Below are 20772 nucleotides of genomic sequence, written 5' to 3' on the forward strand. Positions count from 1 at the left end.
AACTTTGTTCAATATTCACTCTGTGTGGCCTCTGGGGACATCTAGTGGCTAAAGCTGCTAATTACAGCTGACTGAATAACCAAGTGTTTGGACTTGAGTTAATGTTTCCAAGAAAATTAAAACCAATAAAGATTGTTTTTACCAAACACTGTAAACATTAATCAATATATTGTCAGACGTGGCTTTCAAGATGAGAACAAATTTAAGCATTTTGAAGATATTTACACGTACGTTTCCTACAGAGACCTCACTGCCGGCCACCATCTTCTTCTTCCTGGCCATGTTGGGGTTCCAGTTGCAAACCAGACTGTCGTTCTGCACGCTGTAGTTTCTATGGCCGACGAGCCAGTACGTGTTCAGCTTGCCTTTCCCCTGACGCAGGAACGATGACCGAGACGACCAACAGGCCGCAGACAGGAACACAAAGAGCAGTCCAAATAAATATCATTTTGTTTCGTTCGCTAAAACCTGCACAAGATTCCTGAAAAGGTTTCCTTTAAAAACAGGTGTAGCTGAGATGTTTTACCTTCACCTCGATTTCTCCGCGGAGCTGCAGCTCGTAGGCGTTGTCTTTCATCAAAGCCAGGTACGTTTCTGAACTGGTGTGGATTTTTTGAGCTGGAACCAAAAATTAAATTAAATAACAACAAACCATCACTCTGAGATCTTTGATTCTTTGTGCATCACAGCTCTGACTTCTGGAAAAACTTTTTTAATATTTATATTCAACATAATTCCTTAAACCTCTAAAATGTTCCTTAAATCTGCTGCTTGGAAAATCCCAAGTCGTGTAAATTATTTTTACTGATGTACAGGCGCTGGTCATATAAATCATGAAAAAGTTGATTTATTTCATTAATCTCATTCAAAAAGTAAAACTTGTATATTCATTCATTACACACACTGATATATTTCAAATGTTTATTTCTTTTAATGTTGATGATTATAACTGACAACTAATGAAAACCCCAAATTCAATATATCAGAAAATTAAAATATAACTTAAGACCAATAAAAAAGGATTTTTAGAACTGTTGACCAACTGAAAAGTATGAGCATGAAAAGTATGAACATGAAAAGTATGAGCATGAAAAGTATGAACATAAAGTATGAACATGAAAAGTATGAGCATGAAAAGTATGAGCATGAAAAGTATGAACATGAAAAGTATGAGCATGAAAAGTATGAACATAAAGTATGAACATGAAAAGTATGAGCATGAAAAGTATGAGCATGAAAAGTATGAGCATGAAAAGTATGAACATGAAAAGTATGAGCATGAAAAGTATAAACATGAAAAGTATGAACATAAAGTATGAGCATGAAAAGTATAAACATGAAAAGTATGAACATAAAGTATGAACATGTGCAGCATCAGTACTTGTTGCTCCTCGTGTCTGGATCTCTGCATCAGTGCATCGTGTCATGGAGTGGATCAGTCTGTGTCTCTGCTCAGGTTCTGAGAGTCCAGGTTGTTCTGATCGTGACCTTCAGCTCTTCTCAATTGTTGGCTCTGGTGCATCACATCTTCCTCTCCATAGATCTTCTATGGGGTTACGGTCAGGAGAGTTTGCTGGCCAGTTTAGAACAGGGATACCATGGTCCTTGAACCAGGTACTGGTATCTTTGGCGCTGTGTGCAGGTGCCAAGTCCTGTTGGAAAATGAAATCTGTGTCTCCATAAAGTTGGTCAGCAGCAGGAAGCAGGAAGTCTATTGAACCTCAGAAAACACAGTGGACCAACACCAGCAGAAGACATGGCCCCCAACCATCACTGACTGTGGAAACTTGACACTGGACCTCAATCAACGTGGATTCTGTGTCTCCTCTTCCTCCAGACTCTGGGACCTTGACTTCCAAAGGAAATGCTAAATTTACTTCCATCAGAGAACAGAACTTTGGACCACTCAGCAGCAGTTCCAGGCGAGACACTTCTGACGCTGTCTCTTTTTCAAGAGTAGCTTGACACCAGAAATGCAACAGCTGAAACCCATGTCTTGCATATGTCTGTGCGTGGTGGTTCTTGAAGCACTGACTCCAGCTGCTGTCCACTCTTTGTGAATCTCCCCCACATTTTGGAATGGGTTTTGTTTCACCATCCTCTCCAGGGTGCAGTTATCTCTATTGCTTGTACATTTTTTCTACCACATCTTTTCCTTCTCTTCACCTCTCTGTTAATGTGCTTAGACACAGAGCTCTGTGAACAGCCAGACTCTTTAGCAATGACCTTTTGTGTCTTGGCCTCCTTGTGCGAGGTGTCAATGGTCGTCTTTTGGACAACTGTCAAGTCAGCAGTGTTCCCCATGATTGAGTAGCTACAGAACTAGACTGAGACCATTTAAAGGACTTTGCAGAATCAGTTTTGTGTTGTGTGTTTCCTTGACTGATGAAGCTTTCCAGATGGAAGGTGAAACGTTTCAGCAAAAAAAAAAAAAAAAAACTAACAAGAAACTGTCCAGATGACCTGACTGAAAATTGTTGGACTGTATACCTGGATTATTGAGCATGGACTGTTTGGTCTCTGCAGGTGTTTTGAGTTAATCAGCTGATCAGAGTGCAGCACCAGGTGTCTTCAGTACTGAACCTTTTCACAATGTTCTAATTTTCTGATAAACAGAATTTGGGGTTTTCATTAGTTGTCAGTTATAATCATCAACATTAAAATAAATAAACATTTGAAATCTGTGTGTAATGAATGAATATAATATAAAAATTTCACTTTTTGAATGGAATTACTGAAATAAATCAACTTTTATTCTAATTTTGTGACTAGCACCTGTAGTTTCAAGATAAAAAAGCTGAGCCAGCACATTTTGCTCGTGTTGAAGAGTTCTCTGGAAACTAAAGATCACGCTCAAGAAACAGATGTTGCTCGTACGCAGGCTGGTGGACTCCATCCTGGAGGCGGTGTTCACCGTGTCTCCAAACAGGCAGTACCTGGGCATCTTGTAGCCCACGATCCCCGCCACGCACGGACCTGAGGAGCCGCACAACAAAAACACTCGTGACTTTCAAACAGCTGACTGTGGATGAAGAGTTCCTCTGAAACAGATCTTCCTGTTTTTATTCATCTCTTGTTTTAGGGGTCGGATAGTTCATGGAATCAAATGTTATATCATCTTTAAATAATTTGGTTTATTTAAAACTGATCGTCCACTGAATAAACCTTCTTTAACCACTGGATGGCGCTGTGACTTTAGGGTTGCATTTCTAACAGAGCCTGTATTATTTTTTAAATACTTTTGTCCACACACACACACACACACACACGCACACGCACGCACACACAGTCTTTTAGAGCTATGTCAACCTGAAATAAAAATATCAATTAAATTACTTTTTATTTTAGCTCCTTAAGTTTAAAATAGCAGGGAGTAATACATTAATTCAACCTTTATTCATACAGGTTAGTCCCATTGAGCCTCGGGACTCATTTACTAAAGAGACCTGAATTTAACAAAGAGTGACGACAACAGTGGACAATCATAAATGATGCGCACACATTGAGAAGAACAAAGAAAAGAAAATGGTATTTAAAAAACAAAACAAAAACTGCTAGGTGGTAAAGAGATGTAGAATATTAAAAACAGGAACATGTCTGCACATCATCTGAACATCTGGAACATATACAGGAACACCTGGAATAATATACATAAACATAGAATAGAATAGAATAGAATAGAATAGAATAGAATAGAATAGAATAGAATAGAATAGAATAGAACTTTATCGTCATTGTACCCGAGTACAATGAAATTTGGAAATTTTATACAGGAACGTCTGTTCTGAGTATGGACTGGAGGTTCTACAGTCAAAGTGGGAAACACCACAGAGAATTTATCAATTTATTAACCTTTATTTAACCTTTATGTAACATTTATGTAACCTTTATAAACCTTTATTAAACCAGTCAAATCCCATTGAGATCATAGATCTCTTTTGTAAGGGAGGCCTGGGCATGAAGGCAGCCTAACATGCATGTTTTTGCCCAGGTCCAACCGGGGATTGAACCCAGGACCTTCTTGCTGTGAGGCAACAGTGTTAACCACTGAGCCATCGTGCTGCCATGAAATAGAATGGAAGGACTAAGGTTCTGTGGGACTCCCAGATCCAGACCATCGAACAGGTGATGGCTAACCAATCAGACCTTGTGGTGGTCGACTACAAGAGAAGAAGGCAGTGGCGATGGATGGAGAAATCCCAAGTGACTGTTACGTCATGAAGAAGGAGCAGCTGGAGAAACAACAAGAGCTGAAAGAGGACCTGCAGAAGTTGTGGAGAGTCCAAGCATCAGTAGTCCCAGTCAGTGGTCACTGGGGCACTCGGTGCTGTGACCCTCAAACTGGAAGAGTGGCTCCAACAGAACAGATCGCAGGAACAACCACAGAGATCTCCGTCCTGAAGAGCTCAGGAACAACCAAGATACTGAGCAGAACCCTCAGAACCAGACCTCTGGTGGGGGACCCGAGTTTGAAAGTGAAGTGGGACGGCCCGATTGAAAGAGAAGGACAAATAAAAAGCATTTAAAAAGCATTTATAATGGGATTTCATGAAGGTCCGTTCCCCCCAAGGAACACTAGAGGGCAGTAAAGTTACTGTGAAGTTAGAGCAGCGTTGGTAAGAACTTCTGAATAAAGCGAGGAGGGCAGGTTCTGCCGCGGCTCCTCTCACCTGTGTGGATGCCCGCTCGCAGCTGCAGCCTTTCGTTGGGCATGTGAGGGATGACCACCTGTCTGACGGCCGCCAGCAGGTCCAACGCCATCTTGGCGATCTCATCAGCGTGTCTGTCGCCGTTTCTCTCAGGGAGGCCGCTCACCACCATGTAGGCGTCTCCGATGGTCTCCACCTGGTTTGAGCAGATTAAACCAACAGAAGCCCATTAACAGAAACCTAGGAGAAGTTTGGATTAAAGTCGTCGTAATCTGTGGCTGGAGGACTCCAACTGGTCACAACCAGCTGAGGGAGCAGCTGATGGGAGCGTTGATGCACGAAGCCAGGCAGCAGAAGACACCTTCATCTTTCAAAGAATCCAGGTTTACGAGAAGTTCTGCCTTCAGTTCTCAGAGCAGGCTGGAGAACAGGACGGCCAAATGTTTGTGCGTTCGTGTGTCCGTGTCACCTTGTAGACGTCGTAGGAGTCGATGCGGGTGTCGAAGCACATGTACAGGCTGTTGAGCATCTCCACCACCTGCAGAGGAGCGCAGGACGCAGAGATGGCGGTGAAGCCCACGATATCCGAGAAGAAAATGGTCACCTGCAGAGAAGACAAGAGGCTCCGTCACATCTTTAGATCTTAGACAACTCTCGTTTCCCCGTCTGCAGACAGTCGCACTGAAACATACGACATAAATAAAATGATGACATAAAGTTATATTCAAGGTTCTGCTCTTTGAGGATTCTGTCTGAAGCAACGATCAAAACATCTGTCTTTAGTTGGGTGTCATGATGTCATCAGACTCGTGTTTACCAACAAAATTAAAACGACTCAGACAAGAAAACAGCAAATAACTGAAAAACAAACATGTTCAGTGTGATGCTGGGCACCGAATGTCTTTACAGAAATTTATAAAAGAAGCTAAAACTGGTTTAGTCAAACAAAAAGAAGCCAAACACTAGCTAAAAGCCATAGCTAACTGTTAGTGTTAAAAATAGCAAAAGGCTAGCTAAAAGCTAAAAGTAGCAGAATGCTGCCTGAAAGCAAAGGGAGATCATGGCTAGCCAAAAGAGGCAAAAGGCTAAAAAAAAAACTAAGAATAGCTAAATGGTAGCTCAACACTAAAATAGTAAAAGGCCAATCAAAAATAATAAAGGCTAGATAGACGATAAAAGTAACAAAATGCTAACTAAAAGTAGCAAAACACTACCTGACAGGAAAGGGAGAAAAATGCTAGCTAAAATATTAAAGGCTATTTAGAAGATAAGAGGTAAATGACAGCTAAAATTAGCGCAACATAGCTAAAAGTCACAGTAAGAGTAGCTAAAACTTAAAAGTAGCACGAGAAGACGAAAACAGAACCAGCAGCTAAAGCAGAGTTCAAGAAAGTTTTCGAAGACTTCTTCATCGGGGAACGTTCCACAAAGAGTCTCACGTTTTCCTTCCAGAACGCTCCAACTCGTGCTCAGAATCCTCCTTTCACCAGAAAAAGCTTTTTGTGCAGCTGCTTCAAACCTCTTTAATGAGCCTGACGCATTTTCAGCCGTACAACTTGTTTTATCTCCACATGAATATGGAACAGGGCAATTACAGGTAATTACTCCAACAATGGCAACAAAGGCAACAAACATTCAGTCGGGGGTCTGTGGATCTCACAGATGTAACCTTCGCATGGCTTTATAAACCTCTGCGGGCGGCATCGTGATATCCAGATTTGTTATGGAAACTAAACTGTTCTCGATATTGTTGTCCATTTCTACCAGTTACCATCGAAGCTGGAGTAACAGCTGTGGAGGAGCAAGAAGGAAAACACACACATTAACAGTCGAGTCATAATTCCCTGAGTTTATCCCTGCGAGCACCTGTAGTTCAGCTGATGTCGCTCGCTGAGACACGAGGCACTTTAGTGCACAAGGATCACGTCTTGTGTGGTTCATCTTGGGAGACTGGAACCTGTGTGGAGGTCTTCATGCACCCATTGGATCCAACATCAGGCCAATATGCGCTCCACATGTTGGACACCTGAACAGTGCAACCAGTGGAGATTCAAGCGGTCCCACGATGTGATCCCTAGAAACCCCACCAAGTTCTAATGTTCACTGTGTGATGCCAGCTCCTTACAGAGTCTGAGCAAAGATACGTCAGAACTGGACCATTCTGACAGGTTCCATCAGTAACTGTCCCTCAGGTGCTGGTTTCAGTGGAACTCACTGACAGCTCCAGCTCGTTCCCAGTTTGAGAAACTAGACATCTCAGAAGCTGAGCGATCGGTTTTATCTGCCTTGAACGTCTAATAAAACCGACATTTGGAAGTAAAATGTTGCCACGTGAAACATCCATCCATCCATCCATCCGTCCGTCCATCCATCCATCCATCCATCCATCCATCCATCCATCCATTATCTTTACCCGTTTCGGGTCGTGTGGGGGTCACTTCTGTCCATGTCCAGCCATCACTGTGCGAGAGGCAGGGGACACCTGGACAGGTCTCCAGTCCATCACAGGGACACATAGAGACAAACGAGACAAAGGACCATTCTCTCTCTCTCTCTCACCTAGGGACAATTTAGAGTTACCAGTCAGTCTAACATGCATGTTTTAGATCTGTGGGAGGAAACTGGAGCACCCGGAGAAAACCCACGCATGCACGGAGAGAACATGCAAACTCTTTGGTGGCGTACCAAAGAGACCATCTTATCACAAGCAGAACTGGTTTGTTCCACTTTGGAGTAAGCTGTTGGGGGAAGAATCAGTTTTGTTGTGTGTTTCCTCGACTGATGAAGCCTTCTGGATCGAAGGCGAAACGTTTCAACAAAAAAAGAAACTGTCCTGACTGAAAAATGTTGGATTGTATACCTGGATTATTGAGCATGGACTTTGTTCCACCCAGAAAAATCCTCGGCCAGGATTTGATCTGGCGACCTTCTCGCTGAGAGGCAACAGCTCTACCAACTAAGCCACCGTGCCAACCCCCACATGAAACATGTTTTTGAGAATAACTTCTGAACATTCAGGTCATCTTGACCTTCTAATGACAGACCAACAAATGGTCCATTCAGGGGGGATCTCAGAGTAGACCTGCTGCTCCTCCTCATCCAGAGGAGCCAGTTGAGATGGTTCAGGCATGTGGTTAGGATGCCTCCTGGGTGCCTCCCTCTGGAAGTTTTCCTGTCTTGTCCCACTGAGAGGAAATCCTGAGGCAGACCCAAAACATGCTGGAGGAGATTCTATAGCCTCTTTGGCCCAGGAACACCTCAGGTTCCCCCAGGAGGAGCTGGAGATTGGCTCTGGTGAGAGGGAGGTCTGGGTTTCCCTCCTGGACCTGTTACCTCTTTGACCCTTCAGTCGTGCCCTGCCTACTTACACCTGTTCCCTGTCAATAGTCTCACCTGTTGCATCTATTCAACCTCAGCCTTCTCAAGCCTCCGCTCCCAGACCGTCTTCAGTCCATCATCGTGGCTGCACAGTCCGGTTGTCTTCTGTGTCTCAGCCTTTCGTTGTTCACTCCTCACCCTGTCTCTAAGGCTGAGCTCGGCCACTCAGAAGCCATTAGGATCCAGGATCTTGTTCTTTTGGTCATGACCTAAACTTCTTGACCATAGGCGGGGTCACGAATCTGAATGGACCAGTAACTCCAGAGACCACAAACTGAAACACCTGTGGATGAGGTCCAGTTGGTGGCTCCATCACTCCATCACTCAGGAACAGGACGCCCAGATACTTGAACGTTTTAGTTTGAAACGAAGACTCACCCCTGGCCTGGAGGAGCGTTCCACCCGTTCCTGGTTGACAGCCACGGTCCCAGATTCAAGAGATCAGGATCCCAAAGCGTAGACCTGGAAAGGAGGGGGTCCGGTTTGGGAACCGCAGGGACGGTCTCTGCTTTTTGCAGATGATGTGGTTCTGTTGCTGCCTTCATCATTCATTAAACAAAGAAGCTCATGGACCAGTACGACTTTTTATGGACTTATCTTTCCTTTAATCTGTTTTTAATCTGATTTCTGTAGATCTTCTCTAGACCAATCCCTTGGTGTCTCATGGCCCACAATGGGTTTCTGACACTAATTTCGGGAACATATTCTTAGCCATAATTCATATATAATCCTAATCTCTTCCTGTTTAGTATTTTGTCTACCCTTTGACCTCCCAGTAAGTTTATACTCGCTCTTTGGTTACTTTGGCTTCCTGCCTCCATTAAAGCACTTCAACACCACGTTTGTGTTTATTCTTGAACGACAGAACTTAAATCTCTCCTGAAAAATCGTTGAGTGTAGGAATGTTGTATTGGATTAAATCACTTACTCTTTCGTAACTCTCAGCTTCAACGTGTTTGTGCTTTCGTAGCTGCTTGGCGACTGACTTTGGCAACATTTGGTGCAGCAGATCTTCAGCCAGTTGCCTTTGGCGCTTCAGGTCCTCGGACTTCTCCTTCAGCCTCCCGGCGTAGTTCTGAATCCACTCAGTCATCTGCTTGAAGGAGAACATCACTGCCGGGTAGATGAGGCAGGCTAATGCCAGCAGGCAGATCCTCATACTCAGACTCGAGGACATGGACCGAGACTTCGACAGAAGAGCTGAGGATGCACGATCAAAAAGGCAACGCTGGGTTTGTATCAGAACCTGAATTCCTGTGTGAGACCCGGACAAGTTGTCACTTCCAGCCCCAGAAATCTGCCACTGACTCGTGTCAAAAACACAAGATTTCATCTCCTGGTTCATGTTCTCCAACCAGCAGCGGTTCAGGCGTTCTGTCATGGCCCGGGCGAAGCTCAGGTAGCTCAGAGTGCGAGTCCACCTGAGCTGAAAGACAGACAGAGCCGTTGTGTGATGGGAGAACATCAGCTGATGGTTGAGCTCTATGAACACCACCAGAAGTCTGGCAGACAAAACGTCTCTCCAGTTAGAGTTCTGTTTGGCTTTGACCAAAGAATCCTCTACCGAGCCCCAGGTGTCGAGAAGTCTCTCTATGGCCCGAGTCAAGGCAGAACCTGTGCTGTTAGCGTCGAAGGAGGTGTTCAAAACGTCTTTAATGTGGCTCATCGTCTCCTGGCAAAATTCAGACACCTCAACGCTGCAAGGGAGTCCACGGCCGTCACTAAAACTCTCCACTTCATCACAGAGACGATCCACTGCAGGAAAGCTGGTGTCCAGAGTCTCATCGCTCGTGTTTGTGGCAAAGAAACGCCTCATCTTCTGAAGCTCTTTGACGAGCTGCAGAAGAGTTATCGTCCTGCAGGAAGTCAGCTCGTCGTAAGCGGCCTCCGTGGAGCGCAGCAGGTCCAAGCTGGCGCTGAGGTCGACGGACACGGAGCCGAGCAGAGCCAGGAAGGAGAGCAGGCAGGCGGTCAGAATCCGGTGGACGGTGCGGTTGCTGCTGGACGTGGAAAATATGAAACATCTGGAACGCAGGAAAACAACCGGTGACGCATCAGAGGTCGATAAACAGCCTTACAACCTTTTTACTGTCTCTTGGGACAATTATGGCAAAAACACGCACAACTTAGAGTTCTGGAGATCGCCTGAAACTAAACCGTCAGTTTGTATGACCCGAACAACCAAGAACCAAATACAGAGAAAGATCTTACCTGAACGGGAACATAAAAACATCTGGTCCATTCTGGACAGACACGATCAAAGTACTGCAACCGTTTGCAACACTCATTTATGGGTTTTAAACAGTTGTTGCTGAAAAAGATGAAGCTGAATTTACAAAGCTAAAAAAACAGAACACTAGCTAAAAGCTACCAGAAGCAGAACACGAGCTAAAAATAATAAAAAGGTTAAACACTAAAAAGTAAAAGGCTAGCTAAAACTTTTAAGTAATAAAAACTTGCTACAAGTAGTAAACATGAGGCTAAAACAAAAAGTTTAAAAAAAGAGTAGCTGAAAGCTAAAATTAGCAAAATGATAAAAGCAAAAAGCAGCAAAATGCTAAAAGTAGCTAAAGGATAGCTAAAGCTAAAATGAACAAAAGGCTAAATGTAGAAAAAGAGGTAAAAGCAGATTTTAAAGAGAATAATGTTTCTGAACAGACCTCTGCGTTTTCCTGTGGTGAAAATAGTTAAAGATTTAGAAAAGTATAAAAGTTATTTTGTGTTTTTAAAGTTACACGAAGTCTGCAGAAGAAGTTAGACGACAAAAGTCTTAAAATAGTTTAAAAGAATCTAAATCAGAAAAACAACAGAATAAATCAGGACTTTGAAAAACACAGAAAAAAAAACACCTTTTGTCACTCCTTGTTCCTTCAGCTGGACTTAATGTGGTACCAGAACTCAGATTCACCAGTCTCACCCTCACAGTGTCTCACCCTCACAATGTCTCACCCTCACAGTGTCTCACCCTCACTGAGTCTCACACTGAGGCAGTCTTACTCTCATGGAGTCTTACCTCACAATGTCTCACTCTCACATAGTTTCACTTCATAGTGTCTCATCCTCACAGTGTCTCATCCTCACATTGTCTCACCCTCACAGTGTCTCACCCTCACAGTGTCTCATCCACACAGTATCACTCTCACATATTTTTGCCTCATTGTGTCTCACCCTCAAAATGTCTCACCCTCAGTGTTTCACTCTCAGTGTCTCACCCTCAGTGTCTCACCTGCATGGGTCACAGTTGCTGTCCTCATAGTGCCTCACTCTCATAATGTCTCACCCGTGTCTCACTCTGTGTCTCACCCTCACAATGTCTCACCCATATCTCACACTCAGTGTCCCACCCTCACAGTGTCTCACCCTCAGTGTCCCACCCTCACAGTGTCTCACTTTCAGTGTCTCACCATCACAATGTCTCACCCTCACAGTGTCTCACCCTCAGTGTCTCACCCTCACAATGTCTCACCCATATCTCACACTCAGTGTCCCACCCTCACAGTGTTTCACCCTCAGTGTCTCACCCTCAGTGTCTCACCTGCATGGGTCACAGTTGCTGTCCTCATATTGCCTCACTCTCAGTGTCTCACCCTCATAATGTCTCACTCGTGTCTCACTCTCAGTGTCCCACCCTCACAGTGTCCCACCCTCAGTGTCTCACCCTCACAGTGTCTCCCCCTCAGTGTCTCACCCTCATAATCAGTGTCTCACCCTCACAGTGTCTCACCGTCACAGTGTCTCACCCTCACAATGTCTCACCCTCACAGTGTCTCACCCTCACAGTGTCTCACTCTGTGTCTCATCCTCAGTGTCTCACCTGCACGGCTCGCAGTCGCTGTCCTCCTCATGCTGCGCCTCCGGAGTCACCCTCCTCCTCCTCCACCTCCTCTTCTTTAAAAACCTCCTCTTCAGGGAGGCCGAGGACAAATGGGTCCCAGAGGCGAAACGCTGCTTCTTTTTCATCAAGTCCAGCTCTGACATGAGACCCGACCTGCAGCAGAACCAGCACCTCACACGGGTCCACCTCAGAGTGAGACCGACCTGAGACCAGCGGAGATAACCCCGCCCCCTGTCCACCAGCACCGCGCCAACACAACTTCCGGTTTCCTAATTAATCTGCTCCAATTAATGAGCAGTTTTAATTAACTGAAATAAAACTCGTCCATTCATTTAAACCTCACGGCTGCAACACTTAACATTAAAACAGGAGAAAATATGCCTATAATATTTATAAAGTATTTCTAAATAGAGTAAAAAAAAAAAAAAAAACTTCTGTTTCAAAATTCTTAAATTTATTCTGAAAGTCTATCTGTACAGGAAGTGCTCAAACTGACATTTTCCTGTAATTCAGACAAAAGAAAATCAGTTTAATTCACACTTTGTTATTTTATTCTCAAATCGGGTAACAGAGAATAATATACATTTTTAAATAACATTAAAAAAGGTTTGACAGCATTTACTGGACTGAACTCACCAGAAAACTGGTTCAGATGTTCAGCATCCACCAAGACTCAAGTCTCCAAGAACTGGAGACTGCAGGAACAGAAGTGTCCCTGCAGTGAATCAGGTTTTACAGAGGACCAAGAAGGTCCACCTCAGCTGGACTGAAGCCTGCAGCTGTCCCTGTGGACAAAGTGTCTTCTGGAGAAACGTTTGATGGTCAAACGAGACGAAGATGGAGGCGTTTGGACATAAAGACAAGAAAGATTGAATCCAGATGAGACTTTCAGACCTGAGAACACTGAACCAACTGTCAGGCACGGTGGTGGCAGCACCATGCTGTGGGGCTGGTAGATGGAGGAGGAGGACTACGTCCAAATCCTTCAGCTTCACCTCAACTCAACAGCTGGACAGCTGGCGCCTGGACCCAGGTGCGTCCACCAGGACCATGACACACCAGCTCTGGTGTCTGATTGGATAAATCAGGCTAACATGAAGCTTCTGGAATGACCTTTTCAAAGTCCTGACTTTAAATTCATGGACTTTGATTAAAAGCAGATCTTTGCAGGAAACCATCCAGTTAAAACAAAATGTTCTGCCAAGACGAGTCGAATGTCGGCCAGAGTTCTGCCAAAAACGTCGTTTACACCGAAACTCACGGCGATCTGATTAATTATTGTTACTCTCATTCAACACGGTGGATCAGTTGATAGAGCTGCTGCCTCTCAGTGAGAAGGTCGCTGGATGACTCCTGGCTGCGAACCTTTCTGGGTGGAGTTTGCATGTTCTCTCTGTGCTGTGTGGGGTTTCTCCGGGTACTGGTTTCCTCCCACACACCACAAACATGCATGTTAGGCTGGTTCTGTTCGTGCTGCTCAGGGTGGCTGCATGTTGGAGCAGCTCTGTGACATTCATTCTGAGATGTTGCTTTTGGAAACTTTACCTACTTTCTGTTTTCTGGACGTAAATCGCTTTATTTGGACGATTGTTTCCTCTGGTGTCAGATGCTGTGCAGCTGAAAGGATTTTTACTAAAACTTCTTTTACTTTTGGACATTTGTTATGATGCGTAAACATGACAATAAAGTGTTTTGTTTACAACCAGGAGCAGCTGATTAACATCTCAAAAGCTCAAATAATATCTCTGCTACAGTGCCAAATCTCAAATGAGTTGAAAAGGAGGGCCCGTGGATGCTTTCCCGTCTACCTGTCGGCTGTGCTCGAGTGTCTGACCACTGAGATCCCAAGAGCTCCTAAAAAAAATCCTGGAACTAGCAGGAAACATGGCTCGTGTCAGCAGAAGGACCAGTATCGTCCCCCCGCACCTGCAGCTGTCTGTCTGCAGCAACGAGGAGCTCGGCGGGCTGCTGGGAGGAGTGGCCATTATTCTGGGAGGAGTTCTGCCTGGCATTCAGGCGGTCCTGCAGCCCCATGAACTGAGAGACCAGCCGAGTCCAGGTGGACGGATCGAATAGCATCTGCAGCCAGTTTCTTCAGATCCGCTGTGGGACGGACCTTTACAAGAGTCTGCCTACAGCATCAGCATCTATAACATCTCTTAATGAAACGAGGATAATGAGTTACAACATTTAATTTCCCTTTGGGATTAATAAAGTATTCTTGAATTGAATAGAATATGTGTCTCGCTTGTCTCTATGGGTCCCTGTGATGGACTGGAGATTTGGAGTCCAGGGCGTCTCCTGCCTCTCGCACAGTGACCGCTGGATATGGACACCAGTGACCCGAAAAGAAAGAAGTGGGTAAAGATGATGGATGGATGGATGGCTGGATGATGGAAGGATGGATGTGTCCTTAAATTTAAAAAATGTGTAAGTAAAATTTCTGACTTTCAGCTATCATCAAAGGCTTTCCATGTAAACGCTGTCTGAGTTGGACAAAACGGAGAATTTTGATGTGTTTACGCTCAGATTTGTTGAGTACCATATGCAGATAAAAGTACTTTGTTTACACCGAGTGCATACCCACATTTCAGAATTTCATGTTCTGAGGAAAACAGCTGATGTAAATCCAGATTATATTGATTTCATGGTTTGCCTTTAAAGACCAGTGGCACCTCGGGGTTTCCATAGTTTCTAAATGAATCTCTAGGTGTTTTTTAACTGTCCCATTACGATGGATTCACCAGAGGCACCTGACTGAGTCCTGGGTCACAGGGGGCGTCAGTCCGCTTCTGCTTCCATTCTCCAAAACAAACGGACGCTTCCGTAAAGCTCACGTCCGTTCAAACACACAAAGGTATACGTTTTCAAAACAAGAGCATCGGCGCGGACTTCGCGGCTCCACATACAGCGGCATCGCGAAGCAAGCTTTTATTTTGAACGTCCAAAACAGGAAGTGGTCGCTGTCAGTTTCTGTAACTTGATTGGTCGGAACTCCGCTGCGGGTCGGGCTCGCGCAGCTCGAAAAGCGCACGGGTGAATCATGGTGAAGACATGGAACAGTTACTAACTTTGCGCGTGTAACGGAGCTCAGCTCGTTTCAAGTACTTATTTTTCATTTCAATATTTCGCACGCCGGCTCCTCGCCGATCCAGGCGGGCGGAGTTTAAAAGTAAATGAAAGCGTTTGTTTGGTTTGGAGCCACTGAACAAAGAGCTTTTCTTCTCAACCATTGTTGTTACGGAGCGGGGCGCCTGGTCGGGACGGTTCAACTACGACTACTGACCGAAGGTCGCAGAAAAGTGTGTATTAATACATCCAGCTGTTAGTCGGTGATCATAAACAACGTGCTAATCGAGCTAACGCACCAGATCCCGTCGCGCTCAACTCTAACTTAGCTCCTAACTAATCTAATAAACAGGATGGATTTAATCCACACGTCGGTATAAATCTATTTTGTGTGATTTAAACTCTTAAAAGAAACATTTAGAAAGATCTGAACGAGTTTAGAAGTCTCATGAACAACAACAGTTCACCCGCAGGTCAAGCAAACTGCGCTTGTGTGTGAAACCAGACTTCATTCAAAAATCCAACAGTTTAGTTTCTTTTTGTGATTTTATCAAAATGCTGGAAACTTGAAGCCGTTTTTTAAATTCACCTGTCGCGTTAAGGTCTGATCTTTAAATCGGCTGAATGAAAGTGTCTGAAAAGGGAAATATTTCAACATAAAAAGCATCTGGAGCTTCGATTCACAGCTTTTGTGGCTCTCCAAACTTGATTCATAAATTGTACATGTTTTATTTGTTGCACCAGAAATATGAAACTCACAACTCGACTTTTACATTTATATGACACGTTAGGTTTTGTTTTTTTTAATTGGTCTATAAATAAATTATTTTAATAATTAATTGATCGTATGTTTTGTCAAGATGTCAGTGGCACAGAGCTCCAAGAGAAATGAGTGGCGTTCACAAACAAAGTATTAAAAAAGTCCACATTATGTTCAGTGAACATTGTTTGTTTGTGGAGCACCAGACTTCATTTTAAAATTGTTCAGATTAGTTTTTGTTTGTGGCGCCAAATATATTAATTCTTTCAACCTTTATTTTTACAGGTTAGTCTCATTGAGCCTCGAGGACTCTTTTACAAGAGAGACCTGTTTGTACGAGTCCCACAAATTGAAATCTTAATTGATACGACATATTAGGCTCACTTCATAACGTCTAAAATAAATTCATTCAATTTGCAATAAAACATTTCAAACGAAGTTGACACGTTCTGATGGAAATATGTGCTCAGAAAAGCTCAATTTGATCACATGATTACCTTCAACCCCCAGAGTTTCGGTGTTTTTAATGTCTGATTTACATTTCTGGAGGTTTAAACGTCTAAAGTTCAGGTAAAAAAAAACTGAACCCGAGTGAGAAACCAGCTGAAGTCCGAAACAGTACAGCTTATTGATCACAACCTTAAAAGATTAGAATAAAGTGTTTCCATCTCTGCCAAACGCTGAAGTGTTTACACAAAATAAGTCGTGTCGCAGGACGAACCTGTGCTTCGGGTTGTTTGTTATCTCTGTGATAAAACAGCAGCGTGTGCTTGTTTACTTGTTTGTTGACAGGGGAGGGGCGGCCTGTGCTCCAGCCATGACCTCTGGGAACGGGAGCACTGCCAGCAGCCAACACGATGGAGGGAGTAAACCCGCCCAGCAGGCCCCAGACAAGTCCCACATCCTCACCCACCTGATCGGAGGCTTCGTTATCCAGGAGGGAGCCAAACCTTTTCCTGTGAGTACCAGAAACACTGAATCCTGGGTAATGAAGTTCCACCCCAACGTCTCGAGGGCGAACACGTAAACTGGGTCAGTTTGGTGTTTAATCGCTTCTTAAAGTAGGACTGAAGTAAACGCGTTAACTGACGTCCTGTTTGAGCAGGTCTGTTAATAACACCATTAATTCAAGGCCTAGAATTTCCCTAAAGAATGCCTGTCGCCCGCCATATTGCATGCCAAAGTGTCGCACAACGATCTTGTTGACGACTCTCAGCTTCCACCACACCAAAGTTTAGCTCAGTATTTTTAAAAATGGTTGTAAAGGTAAAGTTTAAATAAAGCCCATCCAGAGAGATCTCTAAGAGATCTAACGGTTCGCTTCAGGTCTTTAATTGTTGGCAGTCTAGGCGGCGGGCGATATGCATTACTTTAAGAAACGCTGGTTTTATTCTGACCCGTTTTAAAGGCCAAAGAAATTGTAATAAATCCCATTTTTGCCAAAGTTGTGAGTATTTTAAGGAGCAGCAGTGGTCAGAACGTCTCTTATTGTATGAGCAATCCATGCACACAGACACACACAGGTAGATACATGATCACCTGGCACCGTGGAAGCACCGCCTGTTCTTGTTTACCTTCCTGCAGGTGGAGCACCCGTCTTTCTCCATAGAGCGTCTCAGGAGACGAGCAGCAGACGCCAAGATGGACGCCCTCGCATCAAAGGGTAAAAGTTTCAGGTTTTGTTTTCGGCGCCTCCAGGACTCTGTGCCGCTGCCTTCAGCTGGTCTGAGATCTGTTGTGTCCTCAGATCTGAAGGCTCCGCCGGAGCCCACGCTGACCTGCGAGCTCTGCGGGAAGGTGGACTTCGCCTACATCTTCAAAAGGTCCAAGAGGTTCTGTTCTACAGTTTGTGCCAAACGGTGAGTTTCACCGCCCGCCCTGAGGTCTGAGCTCTGGTCTGGAGCACAGACCAGCAGGACCAGAACCAAACCCTCAGGTCCGAGCTGCGAGTCCCAGTCAGATCCAGTTTTAAAAAGTGAAGAAAGAAAAATCGAACTCTGACGTCAGCTCTGCCTGTAGATACAACGTGGGCTGCACCAAGAGGATGGGCCTCTTCCCGAACCGGAAGACCACCCTGGAATACCTGAAGAAACAACGAGCCCTGAACGGGAACCACAAGACCACTGCTCTGGAGTCCAAAAAGAAGGTGGGGCCACCGGGGCTTTTATTCTGAAACGCCACTCGGTGCGTTGATCACGATCAGTTATTTTATTTCACCAGATTCAAACTCGTTCAGGCTGACGGAGAAACAAACAGCTGTCAGAAAGATCCAAAGAAAACGTGTTTTCTGTGGAAACTTGAGAGCCGAAGGGCAGCCGAAACCTGCTGAAGAAGCCGAAACTGAGTAAAAACTAAAATTAGACAACTGGAACATAAACTGCAGTTAAAAGCTAAAATTAGTAGCAGCACAGCTAAAACACAAAGTTACCTTAACCATAGCTAAAAGCTAAATGTAGAAAAAAAAAAAAAACTGAAAGCAAGAATTAGCAATGCGGTAGCTACAAGCTAATGCTATCACCTGCACTTAGCTAAATTATAGGTAAAAGCTAATTTAGCAAGACAGTAGCTAAAAGCTAAAGTAACTTAGTGTATTTGTGTGGAGGAATATTTGTCAATACAATATTTAAATCCATCCGACCGACTAAATGTTAAACAATATAATTAAATAAAATCATAAATAAATGCTGACATTCACACATTTTTTAAATTTGATTTTATATTCTTCTAACTAAAAATAAATATTATATTCATAATTTAACCCAACTGACAGATTTGATATTTTAGCCTCTTCTAACCAAAACATCATCTTCAAATTATTAATTTAAAATTATTTTGTGCGTATTTTTCTGATACTTTCTGTCAGTAGTTTGGATTAAAGTAAACCTAATTCTTCCAAGGTTAAAAATATTTTTGTTTAAAATAATAAAGTTTTTAAATCAACCTAATGTTGTTTTATAGTTTAAAATGTTATTTTTTTAAGATGCACCTTCAGGAAACAGTTTTTTAAAAATGAAAACAGAATAAATTTATATTTAAACGAACTTTGGTTCCTCTAAAGATCAGAGGAGCCGTGAACGCTTGTCTCCTGTTCTCTCCTCCTGTGTGCAGAAACCTCCTCCTCCTGCTGCAGCGCCTCCTGCTGGCCACTCCGTGCACCCCGCGCACGGCGACTCCAGTCAGTGTTCGGACCTGTCCGGCTGCAAGACGTCCCCTCTGTCGGCCCCCCCGTGGGCTCACAGTCCGGGCTCGGACCTGCCCCTGCTGCCCCACGCCTTCCTGCCCAGCGACCCGGGTCAGTGGAACATCGAGGACGTCTACGAGTTCATCTCCTCGCTGCCAGGTGGGCGTGGCCTCGCCGCCGTGACACGGGTTCAGATTCTCTTCCTGTGACTCCAAAACCTCGACCAGTTCTGCAGTTTTGATCCGAGTCAGCAAAACTTTACTGAAAGTCTCGGTATGAATTATTGCAGTGTGTTTTCTGGCAGAGCTCCAAAATGTTTTTATCCAGCGATTCTGAAAACGTGTGTCTGAGACACCGGATGGAGGAAGTGGAAATGATTTAAGGATCGTGAATAACATGTTTTACTAGATTCTGGTTGTTCTGTCGAGTTTAATGAGTTCATCATCAAAATGTTTAAATAAACTCTCCGTAGTCGGCGAACGTCCACCAACAAATCTTTACGGGTCAGACGCTGAAAACTAGTAGAATCATTCTCAATATGCACTTTTCCAAGTAGATTTGTTCTAGAACTGGATCTGAATTTAGATCCAGTTCATCTGGACCATGGACTCTTCTCTGGTGTGGTATCGATCAGGGTCCCAGCAAACGGAAAGCGACTCGCACGTTGTCCCAACAGGGAGAAGTCCGGGAGTTGGAACTCTGATCTGCTGATTTAAAGACGCTGTCTCAGGTTTTAACGTGCTCGAGTATCACTGAGGCCACGTTCTGCTTCTACGCAGCACGTGCGTCCTCACTGACCGACTGGTGGCTTTTTATCATCGGTTAGACAACTTTATTAGGATTAACTGCTGTACGCACGCACCGCAGGCTGCGGTCTACTTCCTGTCCTCTGAGTCGCCACTCAGCGTTCGTGTGACTGAAACGTCTCGTTAGTTCTCATGAAATGCTGGGAGCCTAAAATGACTGTATCCAACTCACAGGGAGTTTAGTTTTTCCAGGACCCTCAAACGCCTCATAGCTCTCGCCCCCTCCCATCCTGAAGCCATGCAGGCAAAGTTTGGTAAAACAATAAAACTTTAAAACGGTGATATATGGTATGAATCACGATAAGGCTCTAAAATATTGCGTTAATCATTTTTGTCCGTATCGCCCGGTGCTGATCCGGACGTCGAACCGACACACGGAGGCAGCTACCTGCCCGAGGTTTCTCCGATGTCACATGACGGGTGTCCATGTTTGGCCACAGGTTGTTTGGAGATCGCCGAGGAGTTTCGCTGTCAGGAGATCGACGGCCAGGCGCTGCTGCTGCTGAAGGAGGACCACCTCATGGGAACCATGAACATCAAACTGGGCCCGGCGCTCAAAATCTTTGCTCAGATCAGCATGCTGAAAAACTGGTAGCTCACCGTGCACTCAGACCTCCTCCACAGGCAGCTCCCGGACAGACGGGACTCGCTCAGGATCTTTGGATTGTGGTCCCGACCGCCCGACCTCAACTTCTACACTTCAGGAATCATGGAGTCCACGGCTGGGCCGTCTTCTGTAGGCTGTAGTTTTCATAGACCGGTAGGTTTTCTTCTGGTTTCAGGTCCTCGGTGGTTTTAGCAAACGAACCTGCTTCGTCAAAAGATCAGTGCTCGACCTGAGCACAGAACCGCACGACCCAACGACCAGCAGGAAGTGTTGATTTAAAACAAGGTGAATTTGGATCACTGACATCATTTAAAGCAACAAAACATGATGAAATTCATAAAAACATGAAATTCATGACGAAATTCATAAAAACATGATGAAATTCAAAAAAACATGAAATTCATGACGTAATTCATAAAAACATGATGAAATTCATGATGAAATTCATAAAAAACATGATGAAATTCATAAAAACATGATGAAATTC

At 44.3% G+C, this 20772-nt stretch overlaps 2 protein-coding genes across 2 annotated transcripts in view; one reads left to right on the plus strand and one right to left on the minus strand.

Annotated features, from left to right (window-relative positions):
• Window positions 1-12005, minus strand: part of LOC119429198 — a gene marked incomplete at its 3' end in the record, with an annotated part of 31472 nt that extends 19467 nt beyond the window's left edge. The window contains exons 1-7 of the mRNA XM_037696873.1: window positions 11842-12005; window positions 8956-10051; window positions 5119-5253; window positions 4671-4845; window positions 2878-2976; window positions 527-618; window positions 252-372 (exon numbers count right to left, since the gene is read on the minus strand). Of these exons, the coding sequence (XP_037552801.1) occupies window positions 252-372; window positions 527-618; window positions 2878-2976; window positions 4671-4845; window positions 5119-5253; window positions 8956-10051; window positions 11842-12005 (1882 nt within the window). The remainder of the gene's footprint in view (window positions 1-251; window positions 373-526; window positions 619-2877; window positions 2977-4670; window positions 4846-5118; window positions 5254-8955; window positions 10052-11841) is intronic.
• Window positions 12006-15004: 2999 nt separating this feature from the next.
• LOC119429195 (polyhomeotic-like protein 2) lies at window positions 15005-20464 on the plus strand. Its single transcript, XM_037696871.1, has 7 exons — window positions 15005-15164; window positions 16484-16649; window positions 17276-17354; window positions 17439-17550; window positions 17711-17837; window positions 18800-19031; window positions 20119-20464. The coding sequence occupies exons 2-7, from the start codon at window positions 16509-16511 to the stop codon at window positions 20271-20273; spliced, it is 846 nt and encodes a 281-aa protein (XP_037552799.1). The 5' UTR covers window positions 15005-15164; window positions 16484-16508; the 3' UTR covers window positions 20274-20464.
• The last annotated feature ends 308 nt before the right edge of the window (window positions 20465-20772 follow it).

The sequence above is a fragment of the Nematolebias whitei genome, unplaced genomic scaffold (genome assembly GCF_014905685.2).
Source record: "Nematolebias whitei isolate Nwh7 unplaced genomic scaffold, NemWhi1 Nwh_scaf_65, whole genome shotgun sequence".
NCBI lineage: Eukaryota > Metazoa > Chordata > Actinopteri > Cyprinodontiformes > Rivulidae > Nematolebias > Nematolebias whitei.

Excerpts from the sequence above, each read along its gene's own strand:
- LOC119429195 (XM_037696871.1), top strand. The coding sequence starts at position 16,509 with ATGACCTCTGGGAACGGGAGCACTGCCAGCAGCCAACACGATGGAGGG. Across the intron at positions 17,551-17,710 it reads TCTACAGTTTGTGCCAAACG|ATACAACGTGGGCTGCACCA; the intron begins GTGAGTTTCACC and ends CTCTGCCTGTAG. Across the intron at positions 19,032-20,118 it reads GTTCATCTCCTCGCTGCCAG|GTTGTTTGGAGATCGCCGAG; the intron begins GTGGGCGTGGCC and ends GTTTGGCCACAG.